The 18,630-nt window shown below is 45.7% G+C and overlaps 2 protein-coding genes across 2 annotated transcripts; both read right to left on the bottom strand.

Annotated features, from left to right (window-relative positions):
* Window positions 1-463: 463 nt before the first annotated feature.
* On the bottom strand, window positions 464-7,610 carry LOC107386108 (procathepsin L). The gene is made up of 8 exons (XM_015960299.3): window positions 7,492-7,610; window positions 6,533-6,666; window positions 4,073-4,195; window positions 3,409-3,561; window positions 3,019-3,243; window positions 2,621-2,786; window positions 2,373-2,475; window positions 464-780 (listed from the first exon to the last, which is right to left on the bottom strand). Exons 2-8 carry the CDS (start codon window positions 6,653-6,655, stop codon window positions 678-680), a joined length of 996 nt encoding a protein of 331 aa, XP_015815785.3. The 5' UTR covers window positions 6,656-6,666; window positions 7,492-7,610; the 3' UTR covers window positions 464-677.
* A 2,351-nt stretch (window positions 7,611-9,961) lies between these two features.
* LOC107386109 (procathepsin L) lies at window positions 9,962-18,396 on the bottom strand. The gene is made up of 8 exons (XM_015960300.3): window positions 18,266-18,396; window positions 17,416-17,553; window positions 17,216-17,338; window positions 16,939-17,091; window positions 13,335-13,559; window positions 13,090-13,258; window positions 12,884-13,001; window positions 9,962-10,690 (listed from the first exon to the last, which is right to left on the bottom strand). Exons 2-8 carry the CDS (start codon window positions 17,536-17,538, stop codon window positions 10,591-10,593), a joined length of 1,011 nt encoding a protein of 336 aa, XP_015815786.3. The 5' UTR covers window positions 17,539-17,553; window positions 18,266-18,396; the 3' UTR covers window positions 9,962-10,590.
* Between the last annotated feature and the right edge of the window lie 234 nt (window positions 18,397-18,630).

Raw genomic sequence — 18,630 nt, 5'->3', positions numbered from 1 at the left:
CGTCATCTCCCGTGTCACGTGACGTTACCGCCGTGGAAGCCGCGGTCAGGTGATGCAAGTCTGTTCCATTTAACCGTTTTCTTTGACCAAGGAAGGACCGTGTCCTCGTAAGCAAGGTGCCTTGACACTGAGAAACGCCCAGCGTGCCTCTGACACTGCTGTGTTCATGATGTGTTTCCTGTTTGTGCTGTAAACATGTTGTTTTTAAAGTGCTATACAAATAAAGTTATGCATGGTACTCTGCAACCCTATTGGTCAGCGCTCTAGGTTCACATAAATGATTCGTTTTACTGCAGAGGCCGGGGGCGGGGCTTGGGAAACGATGAAAGGTGATATATGATAGAACAGGGTCAGAGGTCACATTTAGAGATTTGTACGTTGCATTAAAACGAATAAACCGTGACCTAACTCTGATGCGGAGGTGTGATCACATTCATGGGACTGAAAATGAAGCACACAAAAGTTGTTTCACAGTTTTTATTAGATGACATCAGCAGTAGAAACAAGTTTTAATCAGAGGAAAGAAAATGTATTTATATTTATTAAAACAAAATTCTTCATGGGACAACGAGGCGTCATCAGATTCTCCTGCTAGTGCAAATATATAACTTTGGGACTTTCTTCCGTCTCTTCGGTTAAAATGCCACGAGTCACGGAGCCTCGAGGTGATGCTGCACTCATCCCACCAGAGGATAACTGGCGTATGAGGCGATGGCACAGTTGTTGTTTTTGTCTTTAGACATGAGGATGTAGCCCTGGTCGCCCCAGCCAGTACCCCAGCTGCAGAAGTCCAAAGCTAATTAGTTAAACATCGTTTTGTGTTAGAAATAAAAAAAACATCTTATTTCATTAGACTTTACAGTTTGTCTGGAAATCAAACCAATAAAACTGACAGTGATGTAAAGAAGCTCCATTAACATGAATCTGTTCAGACTAGGGTTAGGGTTAGAAGCCCCCTAAATATGGCGTGGTATGGGGGCCAAAATTAAGACTACTGCCCAGCGGCAGGAGGCTATATAAGTTCCGAAGCAAACTACCGACCTGATTAATGATAAGCTGGCGCCGGTAACTGAGAGGCTGGCGCTGATTACTGAGGAATAGCACCTTTACCGGCGTTACTACTAGATATGCTAGGGACTAGCAGCCCTCGGCTGGTCATTGACTGGTTCACACACTCCCTCTGCTGTCTATTAGCATGGATAGGCTAGCGTTAGCCTGGATGGGCTGGTGTTAGCATCAGAGAGGCTAGCCATTAGCGTGCCTTGGCTGGCCACTAGCTGGATTTCCTACCCTCTTGATGGACCTTTAGCATGGATAGGCTGGCGTTAGCTTCGGAAAGGCTAGCCATTAGTTTGTCTCGGAGAGTCACTTACTCAATTAGATGTGGGGTTTTTTTGTACATATTATATAGTTTTAATAAAGATAACATCACAATTTAAATAATTATTAACCTGTAATTCAATACAAAGGATTTAAAATCCAAAGATGAAAAGTACAAACTAGTTAGCTCTGGCTTTTTCTCTGAAATGTGCAAGAAACTACATAAAAAGAAAACGCCATCTACCTGTAATTAAGAGCAAAATCGAGTTAACGCAGCACCTAATCAATGCTAACAGGCTGTCGGCTTTACAATATGCTTAAAGTTAATGTGTACAACAACGCGTTCTGTCAAAGGAACAACTGTGATTGCAGGTCTCATATTAAGTCATCCGTTTAATAAAAGTAAAAAAAAAACGCATCTAGTAGAGCAAGTGACTCTCCAAGACATGCTAATGGCTAGCCTCTCCGATGCTAACACCAGCCTATCCATGCTTAAGGTTTGTCGAGGGAGTAGGAAATCCAGCTAGTGGCATGCCTAGGCACACTAATGGCTAGCCTCTCCGATGCTAACACCAGCCTATCCATGCTAATGGTCTGTCGAGGAGGTAGGAAATTCAGCTAGTGGCCAGCCACGCTAATGGCTAGCCTCTCCAATGCTAACACCAGCCCGTCCAGGCTAACGCTAGCCTATCCATGCTAATAGACAGCAGAAGGAGTGTTTGAACCAGTCAATGACCAGCCGAGGGCTGCTAGTCCCTAGCATATCTAGTAATAACGCTGGTAAAGGTGCTATTCCTCAGTTACCGGCGCCAGCTTATCATTAATCAGATCAGTAGTTTGCTTCAGACTTTATATAGCCTCCTGCTGCTGGGCAGTAGTCTTAATTTTGGCCCCCATACCGCGCCATACCTAAACACCGCTGAGCTCTTCAATACGATGTTCTTAAATAAAAATGTACACTTTTAGTATCTCAACCTTTAAATGTTTGAAAACAAGTACAAAGGAAAAGAAAGTCGCACCAAATCCCAAAAAGCTAAAGGATTTTTACGGACCTGTTCTTGACGAGCCAGTAGTTCTCAGATGAGGTAGATCCGTAGCCCACCACCAACACTCCGTGGTCGGGTGTTGGGCTGCAGCTTGGCTCGTAGTAAACACCTGAACACAAACACTCGTGTCAGAGTCAAACACAAGTCTCAGAGGACGCCGTACGCTTCAGACGTAACACTCTGTGGGTCATCCCACTGTTGCACAAGGACTGTCCCGTTGGAAAACTCGAAGGCCAATATAAAGGAGAACTGACCAGAGCTGTAGAACTGGAAAGAATATTTGCTGGCATCGATAGCCACTGAGACCGGTCCCACAGACGCCACGGCGTCCATCAGAGCCGCTTCACTGCCTTCGGGAACATTAACATATCCGGTGACATTGACGGCGCTGCATGATGGGTTATATCCACACGCTTGGTTCTGAATGGTGGAGAGAAGGAAGCGAACATGAGGCTAAGACACAGAAAAGGCTTAAATATCAAGCATGTTTGAATATGTGTGAGAGGATCAGGATCGCTGTGATCCAAACACATGCAGCATCCAGGCGGGTCACATGTCTAAACAAGTGCAGCAAACCACGACGGCTACATCTTTAACATTACCGGAGACCATTTAAGGCTCTCTGGGTTTTCTTGAGTTCTGAGATACGTACTCTCCCCCGGTACGGATAGCAGGCCTCAGTGTCCAGACCACCTTGGTCTACAACATACTGGAATGCGCTGTTCATCCAGCCACCACCGCAGCCATGGTTGCCCTCAGGTATGGAACAATCCACCAGGTTCTGCTCACTCAGCAACACCAGCTTCCCAGCCATCCGGAACAGCTGCCCCTCCAGAGCTCCGGTGGCACTGAAAGCCCAACAGGAACCGCAGGGACCCTGACGGATGATGGAGAAAGGTAGAACATGCAGGGGTTGGTGAAAACCCCAGATGTGTGGTAACATGCAGTGAGTCATGATGGTGGTTGTCTCCTATAATACTGTTAATTCAGACATTCCCTCGTCAGTAACTGTTTATTAACAGTGTCAGGAAGCTTGACTTACCTGGTTTTTAACGGCTGTAACGTAGCCCAGGGGCCTCCAGTCCACACTGGAAGGGGCCTCCAGGAAGTTGGGCTTCATGAACAGGGATCCTTGAGTCTTTCCGTCTTCCGTGGGCTTGAAGCTGGTCATTATCTGCCTGAACTCCTCGTTAGTCTGAGGGAGGAGACGTCAGTGAGTTCATGTTCTTCTGGTTGAGCTGCAAATCCTCAGGTATTTAGGGCCACAAGGAGGCTGAGAACGCTTCTATTCAAATAACCCCACCCCTAACCGAGCCAAGCAGCGTACATCACACACACACACACCGCAACGCTGAGTTTCTCATAAACATGGCGTGTGAAGCGGAGTTCGCCGAGGCTCTTTCCTGTAGTCTAAATGACTTGGACGTGTCGTTAAAACCACAACAAGAAGAAGCTAAAACAAGCTAAAAAAAGATGTTTGCGTCGTCGCCAGACGCCATTTTTGACTACAGCTAAAAAATGACAGCATCTCCACCTTTTTTCTGATTGGTCATTTTTGAGCTGGCTAGTCCCGCCCCTCATGTGCCTCTCTGCCTGTGAGCAGGCCGGGCTTTTCTATCACACCTTTAATCTTTAATCTGCATCCTTTCGTCACCTCTGTTAAACCTCTGACACCAGCTGAGAAACAGGTGAACGTGTGATCTCACCATGTCTCCAAACTGGTTCATGCCCAGTCGGTAGGTGTGTTTGCCCATGGACTGCTCCAGGTTGTGCATCTCAATCCTCTGCAGGTTCTTCTCCCACACCATCCTCCTCCAGCCCTCCTCATTCTGCACAACATGAAAATGTGAGTTCACAGTTTATTAGCTGCCGTCGGTCTTTAGATCCAGAAAAACGGGCTTTCAGGTGATTGTTTATGTTCTATTTTATGCCCATCCTAAAATCATTAACAATAAAAGATCATTTCACTACGATTTGGTAAAAAGAGCAAAAGTTCAGTCATAAGGAATAAAAATATGGTCTGCCTGGTCCAACATCTAACCCTTTAACACTTGGGGTGATGGTGGCACAGGAGTTAAGTGCTCGCCCCGTAATCGGAAGGTTGCAGGTTTGAGCCCCGCTCAGTCTGTCGCTGTCGTTGTGTCCTTGGGCAAGACACTAACCCACCTTGCCTGCTGGTGGTGGTTGGAGGGACCGGTGGCGCCAGTGCTCGGCAGCCTCGCCTCTGTCAGTGCGCCCCAGGGCAGCTGTGGCTACATCGTAGCTCATCACCATCAGTGTGTGAATGGGTAAATGACTGATTCTGTTCTAAAGTGCTTTGGGGGGTTCCAGGACTCTAGAAGGTGCTATATCAAATACAGGTCCTTTACCATTTATAATTAAAACCTGATGGAGTTAGACTCCAATCCAATCCACCTTTATTTGTGTAGCACTTCATACACAACACTGTCGACCAAAGTGCTTCACACATAGATAAAAACATACCAACATAATTAAAAACAGTAAAAACATGGATCATATATTAAAACATACAAAAACATTGTAAAATAAATAAAACACAACACTGCTTAAAGAGCAAGTCACCCCAAATCAACTCTTTTTTTCTGATTAATTATATAAATGTGTGTCTAATCGTGCTGCAGACAAGTGTCGTCAATAGTTTTGCACTTTAAAGCATTTAAGTAAAATTTTTAATTTTCTGCCTGAAACTGTCAGTGTTGTGCCGTTGTCAGGTAAAAACTCTGCACTGCATTTGAATTTAAATCTGCCATCGCTATTGGCTAAGAGGTACTCTAGAACGTTAGCTGGTACCATATGATGTCACGATGTCGTTGTGAGCCTGTGTGTGTGTGTGTATTTGTTAGCGGCTCCGCCCTCTCGGTCTGCAACAGCATTTGTTGCATTTTTCAAACAGGAAGTGGGAGTGGAGTAATACTCTGGTAGGGGGTGACTTGCTCTTTAAAGACAGGAGTGGATAAGCATAATCAGTCAGGGTTAAAAGCCAGTGAATAATAGTGAGTCTTGAGGAGGGACTTAAATCCACCAGACAAGATGCATGTCTAATACTGCCTGGAAGCTGGTTCCAAAGACCAGGCGTGGCAGTAGAAAAGGACCTATCTCCTCTCAGCTTCAGCCTCGTTCTTGGAGCCACCAACTGCTGCTGGTCAGCCAACCTAAACTGGCGAGTAGGCTCATACGGCACCAGCATGTCCGCTAGATAGGAAGGAGCCAGTCCATTCAACGATTTATATGCCAACATCAGTGCAACTGGGATCCAGTGCCGAGAAGCCAACACCGGGGTGACATGCTCTGCGAGTGCCTGTTAGCAAACGAGCCGCAGCGTTTTGGACTAACTGAAGACTATTGAGACAACCCTGACTCACCCCGACATAAAGACTATTACAGTAGTCAAGCCTTGAGGTGATCAACGCATGAATGAGTCTTTCCAGATCACTTCTCACCAGAACCAACTTGACTTGAGGCAGCTTTCCTAGTTGGAAGAAGCAGGACTTCACCACACAGTTGATCTGCTTATCGAACTTCAGCTCCACGTCAACCTTCACCCCTAAGTCGGGGATGTCCTTCATAGGAACGGGTGTCAACAGGTCCAAAGGAGAAGGGGAGATGGTTGATGCCCCACTAGGTTTAAAGTAGATTAATTCCATTTTGCTCTCATTTATGCTGAAAAAGTTTGCAGCCATCCACCTTTTGACCTCCTCATACATAGGATGTCCGCCACCCTTTTTACTGGTGCATAAATCTGACAGTCATCCATGTAAAAATGAAAGGGCAGACCATATTTCCTAAAATGGCACCTAATGGAATCAGATACAAGGAGAAAAATAGTGGCCCAAGTATAGAGCCCTGGGGCACACTGCATTTGAAGGAAGCCTCCTTGGAGCAGACATCACCAATACTAACAGACATGGTCCTATCAGACAAGTGTGATCAAAACCAAGTCAGGGCAATTCCCCTTAGACCAACATATTCTTCCAACCGTGCCAGTAAAATAGAGTGGCAGTTAGGTCCAACAGCAGCAAGAACGCAGATCCACCAGAATCCGTAGCCAGAAAGATGTCATTAAAAACCTTTACCAAAGCAGTCTCAGTACTGCGATGTGACTCGTGTCTTTTCAACTTCAGAAAGAATGAAACCCAGTAGATCACCTCATTGTAGTTCTTTTTGTGCCAGGCCTTCCACCGGTCCCAGTGCTGGTCCAGTTCTAGGTCCCTGCTGGGAGCTGACAGGACTCCACTCAGGAACACCGTCAACAGGACTGCAGGCAGCATCGAGGCGGATTCTCACGGGTAAAACGAGAAGGAAACACGACAGAGATCACCTTTTAACCCACTGGAGGCAGGCAGGTTAAAACCTACCTACCTGGTTACTCCGCATACGTATTCATGAGCATTTGTTAGCTCAGAAGAACCCCTGGAGGACTTAGTTGTTCGTCCTTTTGTCAAAACTTACTGTAATTTGAGTCTGAGAGGGTTATGAAACCTACGGATGAGCTCGCTGAGCGATGGCTGCTACAGAAACATAAGCAGGAATTTCTTCACCTCATCGTTTGTTGCTTCAAGTTCACTGAACTATTTCAATATTGGTATCTTTTCTTTTTTTTTTTTTACATATTTCAACGATATTTAAAAATGAAAAAGTGTCATAATGCAGCTCTGAATCTGCTTTATTTATCTGCCTTATGCTTCAGGGTCTGCAAGAACAATAAATAAAACGGTTAAAACGTCAGGAGGAAGTAGCAGGACAGTGGGAGGGGCCTGCTATTTTTAACTGCACAATAACAAGCACATCAGGTGAGTCGAAGTCACCTGGAGAAAAGAAATTCTGGTCATGTTTCAGTGCATCAAGTACAAAATATAAACACCACTGTATTCAGGTCAATCCTTTTAGGAAGTGTTGTTAAACAGGAAAACTTGGGTCTGTGAAAGGAAACGTTAAAAACGACGAGCGTGTTGAAACGAGGCCACTCTGAGAAATCCGGGTTGGTTCCAGTGAAAATTATAGTTGAAACAGAATAAATAAAAACGCGTATCAGACATTTTCAAAGGTAATAAAGTAATTTTAGTTAAAGGTCAGAGCCAAAGACACAAAACCTGTAAGAACTTACTGTAAACTTTGTTGTTGGTGATGAGGAAAAAGAACTGAAGCGTCTTTGCTTCAGTGAGTTTATAAAGCTTCCGTCTGCAGCTCTCTGATTGGTCGGTTCCTCCTCACAGGTGAGCTCGTGATGTAAAGTCATCATGGAAAAATGTTGGTATCAAAACATGTACTTGAAATGGTTCTCCATGCCTTTATCTCCTCCCGTCTAGATTATTGTAACACACTCTTCACGTGTTTTAACTGGAGTAAACAGAAGAGCACATATCACTCCTATTCTGACGTCTCTGCACTGGTTACCCGTTAACTTTAGAGTTAATGTTAGAGTCCTGACTAGAACTTTCAGGGCTCTACATGGTCAAGCTCCTCCTTACATTACTGAACTGTTAAAGCCTGTAGCGTATTACTACATGTGGAAATTCCCTTGCTGCAGCAGCACAAGCACTTAGAGAAAAGTCAGAAAAATAGCAAGATTAAAATGTATTTAGTTGAAAAAGCTGATTTGTTCATGCAGGGGGTTCAGTGATGGTTAGACACCCGCTGGGGAATCAAATCATCAACTTCCTGGATGATCGTAGCGTTCTTTTTTTTCCAAGACAGAATCTCACGTTGCAGCTGAAGTTAGCTAAAACCTAATTCAATTCTATTTTATTTATATAGCGCCAAATCACGACAAGAGTCGTCTCAAGGCACTTCACATAATAAACATTCCAATTCAGGTCAGTTCATTAAGCCAATCAGAAAAATTTTTTCCTATATAAGGAACCCAGCAAATTGCATCAAGTCACTGACTAGTGTCAGTGTCTTTACAGCAATCCTCATACTAAGCAAGCATGCAGCGACAGTGGAGAGGAAAACTCCCTTTTAACAGGAAGAAACTTCCAGAGGATCCTGGCTCAGTATAAGCAGCCATCCACCACGACTCACTGGGGATGGAGAAGACAGAGCAGGCGCGCGCACACACACACACACACACACACACACACACACACACACACACACACACACACACACACACACACACACACACACAAAGGCAAAGTAATGTGTCTATAGTTATACTGTGATTTCTTAGTAAATATTCTATTTGGTGAGAGATAAACTTTATTGTATTTATCCTAGTGGATCTATAATTAAACGGATAAACTAGCAGTAGCACATCCAACGTCAACATCACATCCTAACCCTTCATGACACGTCTTATCAGCTGTTCCTACGGTTTGACAGACAGCACGGAAATGACCCTGCTGCCGTCTGTCCCATGAGGGCCAATAAAGACTTTAGACCCGAGGTGTCGAACGCCGGTCCCCTTCAGCTGTTCAGAGTGTAACGTCCAGAACTGGTCAGTTTTCAGGTACAGCTTGACCTATATGGCATCAGTCAGCTGCCTCTGTGTGTCTGTTAATCTTCCCAAGTGCAGCACAAGATTGGGCGCGGAGTGTTTACACTCAGATTGTCAGGATCATCAACACCACGTTCCGTTCAAGGTCCCTCGCAGAGCACTCTTACCTAAGGAGACTTATCTTCTTTACATTGGCTACCGGTCAAGTTTAGAATTGATTTTCAAGTTTTAGTTTTGACTTTTAGAGCTCTTAATGGACAAGCTCCACAATATTTATCAGACCTTTTAATCGCTCACTCTTCTGGCCGCACGCTACGGTCCTCGGGTCAGAACCTACTGAAGGTCCTTAAGACCAGATATAAAACTAGAGGGGACCTGTCCTTTCAAGCTGTAGCTCCGACTTTGGAACGCCCTGCCCTTGTTTCTTCATGTAGCTGACTCTGTTGATTCTTTTAAAAAGCAGCTGAAGACACTTATTTAGACAAGCTTTTATGTAAGTTGGCCTTGTGCTCCTGTCCTGTTTTGTTGTGTTAGGGCCACAGTGTCAGAAGATCATTTCTACTGTTTTTTTTAATGCTGCAAGTCAGCGACTCCATGCAATCTGGTGGGTTGTAACTAACTGGAATAATGAACTGGACTCCATCCCGAGCTAATGTAGATTCAGTTGTAAAGCTAGCCTGGCCGGCTAGCCGATGCTTCCTCTGTGTGGAATGGAGAGGGCGACTGTGGCAGGCCCGGCTCTTGTACAGGGCTTTGAACTGGTGCTGAACAACTAAAGAGAATTAAATCAAATAGAAAATTATGTTCTTTGTCATTTGGGTAAAAAAAGCAGAACTTTAGTCATCAGGATTTTTGTTAAAGCTCTTTTTTTGTTCCGACACCCATGAGTACGGTTAGTGGACCTTGTGTCACGTTTGGGAGGATTTAATGTGTCCCATTTCAATTGAGATTCCCATTTTAAGCATGTCATCACTCGCCTTGTAAACACCACCTGGTGACCCTTTAATGGAGCTTTGTTTTAAAAACCTTACTTATAATAAAACCGTTTGCACACGCCTCTGTGGTACGACGTGTCCTTCACCCGCCCCTGGTCGTAACGCGAGTCTGCAGGTTTACTCCGTCTGAGCCGGACTCCTCGTTAGTGTTTTAAAAAACTTTATTTGATCACAGTAAAAGTAGAAAACAACAAACTCATTTACAAAAACCTGAAGCAAAGTGTTCAGGAGTCCCTCGCCAAGTAGCATGAACATATTTACATAGAATAAAACTCTAAACTGGGGCTGCGCGGTGGAGCAGTGGTTAGAGCCGTTGTCTTGTAGCATGAAGGTCCTGGGTTCGCTTCCCGGCCTGGGATCTTTCTGCATGGAGTTTGCATGTTCTCCCTGGGCATGCGTGGGTTCTGTCCTTAGGTGTGTGTGAGAGAGAGAGACTGTCCTGTGTGTCTCTGTGTTGCCCTGCGATGGAATGGGTGTACCCCGCCTGATTGCCCATTGACCAGACCAGACCAGCCCAGCCCCCCACCCACCCTACATGGACAAAGTGGGTTCAGACGATGGATGGTTGGAAAACTTTAAACTACAATTTAAAAGACAAACTAAAGTGGCGATAAAATCATCCAACAACAACAAAAACAGCCACGTTTCCTTAAAAACGAGACGCTCTCGTTCTGAAATACAGCAGAATTTCCTGCGTCGCTCCGACCGAAGCTCCAAACTAAAAAAAGAACACTAAACGGTTCTGGCCTGAAGCCCTGGGTGGCCCCAGCAATCAGACCAGAGGGTAACTGGCTGCTGTGGCGATGCCGCAGTGGTTCTTCCTGTCTTTGGCCATGTAGATGTAACCTTTATCGCCCCACTTCTCACTCCAGCTGCAACAAAAAAAACACAAAAACAAATATCTTTAATTTCTGTGTTCCGGTTCAGTCTCTCATCCATACATATATGTATGTACAGATGTGTGCATATGTCGGAACTAATTTACGCATCGTGTGGTATCCTTATGTACTCGTGCGCGAAAATGTTCCTCGTTATAGGAAAATCCGATTCCGGCTCATATTCTACTTTAATCAGAATCAGAATAGGTTTATTGCCATTGTCAGTGAACAAACAATTCACAAACTAGGAACTTGCTTCGGTACTAATGTGCAACATATAACATGAATAATAAGATTAAAAATAGAATAGAATAAAAGAACTAGAATAAAACTTTCAGCTATAAAAAATGGCAGGTAATGGTAACATGGCCGATAACGTGACGCTGTGTCGAGTACAGAAGACCAGCATGGTCGTGTATTTATAAGCTGTTCACAAGTCTAACGGCAGATGGAAAGAAGCGGTTCTTATGGCGGGAGGTTCTGGTCCGGATGGACCGTAACCTCCTGCCTGAGTGAAGCGGCTCAAAGAGTCTGTGACCCGGGTGAGAAGGGTCAGCTGCTATCCGACCTGCACGCCTCCGAGTTCTGGAGACGTACAGGTCCTGGAGAGATGGAAGGCTGCAGCCAATCACCTTCTCAGCAGAGCGCACAATGCGCTGCAGTCTATGTTTGTCCCTCACTGTGGCTCCAGCGTACCACACAGCGATGGAGGAGGTGAGGATGGACTCAATGATGGCCGTGTTAAACGGCACCATCATCTGGGCCGGCAGCTTGGCCTTTTTCAACTGCCGCAGAAAGTAGATCCTCTGCTGGGCCTTTTTGATCAGGGAGCTGATGGACGGCTCCCACCTAAGGTCATGTGTGACAGCTACGAGAAAGCCCAGAACCCCCTCTGCTCCCCGATCGTACACGCGTTGCCACGGAAACCAGACTGAACCACAGCTCAGAAGAGGCTGCACTCTCAGACATTTCCAAATGAAACTAACCCCAAACAGAATAGCTCCTTAAATGTAAATGACGACCTGCTACCACCATTCATCATGTTCTTTTGTACGTGGAACCACTATTTCCTCTGTCCAGACCACGTTTCTAACCTCTGCAACGTGTTTGAGTCTCTTGCACTTCAGCAGCCAGTGCCTCGATCTCTTTGTCAACAAAGAATTTTTTTTGTTTGTTGGGAACCAAGTGGGCGTTTCTCAGTGTCAAGGCGCCCTGCTTACAAGGACACGGTCCTTCCTTGGTCAAAGAAAACGGTTAAATGGAACAGACTTGCATCATGTGACCACGGCTTCCACAGCGGTAACGTCACGTGGCACGGGCGATAACGTTATATTTTGTATGTATTAGTTTCAGTATAAATATATAACAAGCTTTTACTTTTTAAATTGTGTATATGTTTATTAAATTAAATATAAGTGAGTTACTACCCACTAGCCACCGAAGCTGCAACTACTAAGCTGCTAACCAACCATAGATAACTTCTTTGGATCTAAAAAACATTTCAAATTAGCCGACTTACTTTTAAACTTGATATTTGCCCCCCCAAGTAGCTGCCTGCTTCTGATCCGCCGTCCTTTTGAGAATACCGCAGTGTATTCTGGGTAATTTTTGACCAAGGCTAGGCTACAAGACACCTCCCGTGTATCCTCGCTCAGCTAGCTAAACGGCTAACAAACGGAGAACACGCCTCGATAGAACATGAACATTGGAACACGTCATGGCGGCTCCCGATGACGTATCTCCTAGGCAACCGGGGCGGGGCCAAGACATCGAGGAGAGGTTCCTTGGCTGTGAGAAACACCCACACAAGCTGAGGAAGTGGCATGACCAAATACGGTTAATCGAGGGAGTCTGTATGTGAATCACGGTGACAGACGCGAGCACCCGGGTGGGATTTATCAGACGATTGCGGAGGAAGATGCGCACGAGGCCACCACATGTTCCATAAATCCGGATTTTAACCGTTCCTACGAACACTCTGGATTCCGCTCTTAGGAGGGAATTTAGGAATATTCCTAAGAAGGTTTGATGAATGAGGCTCCTGGTTTAAAGACTTTTGATCCAAAAAAACGAAACAAAAGCGAGTTTTAGGAGGAATCACACCAACCCGCTGCTCTATGCTAGTACTCCTCCCAAAAAAGCCGGATCATTCTGGAGGTTAAAGGTACGTTTGCGGTTCTGACCCACCTGTTCTTGACGATCCAGTATTTCTTGCCGTCTACATCTTCTCCCTGGAAGCCGTAACCCACCACCAGCACGCCGTGGTCCAGCTCCTCGCTGCTGCACTCCTTCTCAAAGTAGATACCTGAAGCAGAACCAGAACCCGGTCACGTTCTGCAGGAGTGGGTTGTATACGTTTAAACTACACAAATGCATCCTAAAGAGAAACTGACCCGACTGGTAAAACTGGAACGACTCGTGACCGGCATCGATGGCAACAGAAACCGGTCCCACAGACGCCACGGCCTTCATCAGAGCACGCTCGTTGCCGCTGGTAATGTCCACAAACCCGGTGTCGTTGGCAGAGTTGTACTTGGGGTCGTAGTGACACGGCTGGTCATCCTACAGAACAAACAATCCCGTCAGAAAGGTGGACGGGACACGAGATCAGGAGAGACGTGCATCCTGAGCTACGTACCGTCCCCAGGTATGGGTAGGATTCCTCCGAGTCCAGACCCATGTTGTCCTTCACGTACTGGAAGGCCTGGTCCATCAGACCGCCGTTGCAGCCCTCGTTGCCCTCGGGTCTAGAACAGTCCACCAGGTTCTGCTCGCTCAGGGACACCAGCTTCCCGGTCTTCCTGAACTCCTGACCCTCCAGAGCTCCGGTGGTGCTGAAAGCCCAGCAGGAACCACACTGACCCTGGAAGAGGAAGGAGCGTCAGGATCGGCTCGGCGCCAAGTGAGAACAGACCCGTCATGTTTCGGTTTTTAAATTCAGAATCATGACTTCAAAATTTATCAGATTTTAAAAATACTCATTTAGAGATGCACCGATTCTGGTCATGAGGGCCGATACCAACCCCGATTATCTAATTTTTTTTTTCTTCTTCCAGCTCTTGGAGAGTACAGACACTTTTTTCCTCCTCTCCTCCCTATCTTATCCCCAAGGCTCTTTGTCTGTCTTTGGGTGGACGGCGCTTCTGCATTTTTTCTGGAAACTGGAAATTATTAAAAATGGATCTGATCAGCTGGTCACTCAACGCGACTGACAACATTTTCTCAACGATGAGAACGGGAGAAGGGGCTCCCGGGTGCCCCTCTGGGACAGATCCAGTTGGGCACATCATGGACTCCTGGAAACAGTGGACCCTGATCTGTTTATCTCAGCTGTCTGTGGAGGACTCTGAAGACGTCTGGATATTCGTGGTGTTGGTGTCAGGTTTCCTGCTCATTGGCCTGAGCGGTTACCTGGCTTACCGGAAAATTAACGAGCAGTCGAGGAATATTGGCCTGATCCCGGAGCTCAGGGATGGATTACACCGCGCTGTGAACGCACAAACTCATCTAATTGTCGAGATGAGTCGTAAGCTTGGAGCTTTGGCTGAGATTCGTGCATTGGCACAAAAGATGGATGCGATCAAGGAGCGAGGGGATGAATCAGCAGATTGGGATAGAGTAATCTACGCCATTACTGGGTTTTGAGAGGTTGAGGACCAGCGGAACTTTAAGAGAGGAAATTATCTGTCTGGCCCCAAAACAAGTTCTTATCTGAATCTCGTGCCCTTGAGCCTGTGAGGCTGAAATGAATACCCCTCCCTCAGAAGAAATGTGGAATGCTGCCGTCGCCATGGCAACTGTCACCCTATCCCAGCCTGGGAGGGGACTGCGAGCTGTGAAGGCCGCTGAATCGTTCCAGGAGTCACTGTGCTCTGTAAACCCAACGACCTCCCTCCCCCTGTCCAGACTGAGGTGACGTGCGCTGCTCATCATGGCTGCAGGCACTGACGTGTGGAGAGTCCCCAACCCTACCTCCCCACCTAGTGGACACTTATGTTGTGTGTTGTCTGAAGTCTGTTGCATTTCTGTCTGAGGTGTTTTTTGCATAGCAATGCTGCCTTCCCTGTGGAGGGTAACTCTGAAGTGCCTTTTTTTCCCCTCCACCTGAACCAATCCTCATGTAAACCCTCTGATCTCTATGAAGGTACCACGACTATGAATGTCTGATCTCAGAATTGTGTGTACTGAAACTATAATTTCCCTCTGGGATTAATAAAGTATCTTTGAATTGAAATATATTTTAAAACCTATAACTTTTGGATTTCAGGCCGGCTGATTCTGATTCCCGCAGATATTTTACTCTGAATCAGATTCAGCAAGAATCGGTATTGGCAGGTAAGATCTGCACAAGAATCAGAAATCGGCATTGGCCTTCAAAAAAGGCGCTGGTTAGCGCTGCACACGTTGGTAAGCTTAATAGTTACACCTAGGGCTGCTCGATTATGGCAAAAATAATAATCATGATTATGGTGACTGAAATTGAGATCATGATTATTTAGGACGATTTTTCAATTTATGTTGATTTTGTTTGTTTTTATTCAGTCATAAAACTGCTCAGGACACAATCAGGACAAAAATAAATAAGAAACAAGATGATCACTAAAATAACTCCTGAATATAAAACGACCAGTATACTTACAGCTCATAGTCTATGACCCAAGGGCTATAGACCTTGGTTTAACTCATTTAAGTCTAACCAGTACAGACCCAAATACCAATATCTTGCAAATACTGACAGCAAGAATTATACAGTGACATTTATAACAAATAAATGCAAATAAATTGATGTTCACAACATGTTGCATAACATTTATTGAGTCGTGTCAAGGTGCTGTAGGAGCGTGCACTAGCACCGTGTCCTCAGAGAGATTAGTTATTATTTATCAGCGTGAGGAACTTATTTCTACCTTATTTATAAACTATTTATTTACAAGTCCATCAGTTAATGTAATAACTGTCCCAACCACAGCTGCACCCCCCACCCCCCAACCCGGTCTCAGCAATCAGGGGCAAGCTGCACGTGTGTTTAGCACGCCGCACGCACACATTTAGCCGTTTTTAGTGGCTCAGGAGTCCGCAGGTGCGGTGTGTGTGTCACTCACTCTGGTTACTCCAACAGGGAGCCGGCTCTGAGAGCCGTTTCTTTAGCGACTGACACATCACTGCATCATTCCCTTTCCTAATGTCCTGAAGAACGGTCCGGAGCGCAGGCGGAGTGTTTAGCTAACCTGCAGGAAATGTCGACGACAGTTATCCAGAAAGTAGCTAAGGGTTACCAGAGAGTTTTCTGAGGTGTTTGCTAGATACTTTTAAGTTAAAAAGTCAAGAAGGGGGTCTGAAAAGCTGCTAGAAATAGCGTCAAAGTCGCTAAGTTGGCAACACTGTCAGGGAGGAGCGCTTCATTTGCAACTCAGGGCAGCGCAAGCGGGAGGAGCAAATAATCGGCTTGTTTTGTTTTTTATAATCGTTCAAAACTCAGATCGTAATCGTGATTGAAATTCGATTAATTGAGCAGCCCTAGTTACACCCTTTAGTTTAAACATTTTAAAAAGAAACAGTCAGCATTATTTCATGACTAAGAGCAAATACTTGAATATCAATATTTCAGCCAACTTCTGACCTGCTGGTTTCTTCTGAGGCGAGCTAGTCTAACGCCATCGTTGGGAACATCACCTGAGCTACCTGTAGAAGCGTGCACGTGTCTGTGAGCAGCTCAGCAACCAGAAATATGAGGATTCAAACGTTAAACTCAAACTTTCAAGCTTATTTAAACAGAAAAATAGACCAGCGCCCATATATGGTCGTCTGTTTGCTAAACCTTGACCTGTTTAAGGTGAGCCGGTTCCAGCCAGTTTCAGCCTACAGTAATGTATGCCGGGGTGGGTGCAGCACGTAGATAATAAAAACGTGCATAAGTTTGTCTTATCTCCCTTCAGTGGACCGAGGCTTGTTTAAAAAAAGCTTCAACAGCTGATGTCAGGTTGTCGGTTCCACCTCCCGCGGACCCAACAGCACATCTAAATAAACTGCTGATGCAGCCGTGTGCTTACAGCGTCTGAGTCACTGCTAGAGCCAAGAGACTTGTTATGAACTTATGTGGAACAAAGAAAAGTCGGGATTTATGGATCTTTTTACTTCAGTAATCCAGACTTTATAAAATCATAAACTTAGTTTTATTTTCTGAAACTCTAAATTCAGGTTTGTGGGAAGGTCCAGCTCAGAGGCTCTCCCCAGACGCTTACCTGGTCCTTGACGGGGGTGACGTAACCCTTCTCCCTCCAGTCCACGGATCGCGGAGCCTCCAGGAAGTTGGGCTCCAAGAACAGGGACCCCTTCACCTTCCTGTCTGCTTTGTGCTTGTAGCCATTCATGATCTGCCTGAACTCCTCGTGAGTCTGAGGGAGAAACGACCAGAAGGTCAAACATCCTGCTGCTGGAGCGGATCTTCTACGAAAACACCACATCTGTGTTGTTTTATAAAGTTCTACCAGACCCAGTGGAGGTCTGCGTGGGTCTCACCATGTCTCCAAAGTGGTTCATGCCCAGGCGGTAGGTGTGTTTGCCCATGGAGTGCTCCAGGTTGTGCATCTCAATCTTCTTCAGGTTCTTCTCCCACACCATCCTCCTCCAGCCCTCCTCCCTCTGCATTAAACCAGAACCTCCATTAGAACTTCCTTCAGAACCAGAATATCAGACAGGATCAGGACCGCTCTCCTCACCTCATGGTAGCTCCTCTTGTGCCAACTCTTCCACAGATCCCAGTGCTGGTCCAGCTGTGGGTCCAGGCTCGGTGCTGGGAGAACCGAGCTCAGACACAGCATCAGCACGACCAAGGGAAGCATCTTTATGGCTTTTTACTGGGAAAACAACAAGTAAACACGTCAGGGATCAAATTTCACAAGAAACTGTTTGAACCCAGGCTGTTCAAACTCCACCCAGCTGACTGGCTCAAGAACAACTTGTTCACTGGTCATCCTGGATTTCACAATGAAAACCAAGAGCTCATTTCCAACCCGAACCGGGTCAGAACCGTAGAGACCGGGCTAGTTCTGGCTCGCGTAGGCCGGTTCTCCTGACCAGACCGGTCCTGTTTGTTTTGTGAGCCCAGTCACGGGATCTACTGTCTCGGCACGGAGCCAAGAAACAGCCAAACGCCGCAAACAAGGAAAACAAAAAGAAAACCAAAACATTCCCGGAAACATGATGGTTTCATCCTCCCGATCCACGTCTGGAGAAAGGATGGCGCCGTTTCTGTTCGTTTACATCAAACTAAACAAACATAACTAACAAACTGCTCGTTGGGATCAGAAGAAGCAGTGAAGACGAGGCCAAAGGCGGCCGAATTAAACCGAACGGTTCACAAAAACACATAAGAACACTGCCGAGACTTTTCACAAGTAAAAACGTCATTTACCAGATAAATATTTCAAATGTGTTAGTTTTTTAATGGAAGCTGGTTTGCTGTTTACCAACACAACAAAGGCACAATAAATCGTATAATTTAGCTGAACAGCGAAACACAGACGTCAAATTTTGAATCATTATCATGTTAAAATGCGTCAAACTTACTGTACAAAGCTGATTATGGAATGGAGAAGCAGGAAAAGGCTCTTTATAACGGGAAAAGCTAGTGTTATAAAGGCCGAAGCGGCCCCTGGATAACGTCCCACCGAGCTCTCTGATTGGTCAGATCCATGTTTGCTCCCATCGATGCCTCGCCCATTTAGATGACGCCATCACGGAAGCACGTGACTCCCTCCTTCTGGAAAAGGTTGTTTTTGGATTTAAAAAATCGATTAAAACAATGTTTTTTTTCTGCTGGTGTCAGTTTGTTTTTACTTGTGTTCGATTATAACACACAAACACTGAAATATGTGAACATTAGTGGATAATAAACGGTATAAAAGTGATATTTACTCCTATAAGGATGAGTC

Source organism: Nothobranchius furzeri, chromosome 10 (assembly GCF_043380555.1).
Source record: "Nothobranchius furzeri strain GRZ-AD chromosome 10, NfurGRZ-RIMD1, whole genome shotgun sequence".
NCBI lineage: Eukaryota > Metazoa > Chordata > Actinopteri > Cyprinodontiformes > Nothobranchiidae > Nothobranchius > Nothobranchius furzeri.
This window is presented reverse-complemented; position numbering and strand designations above follow the sequence as displayed.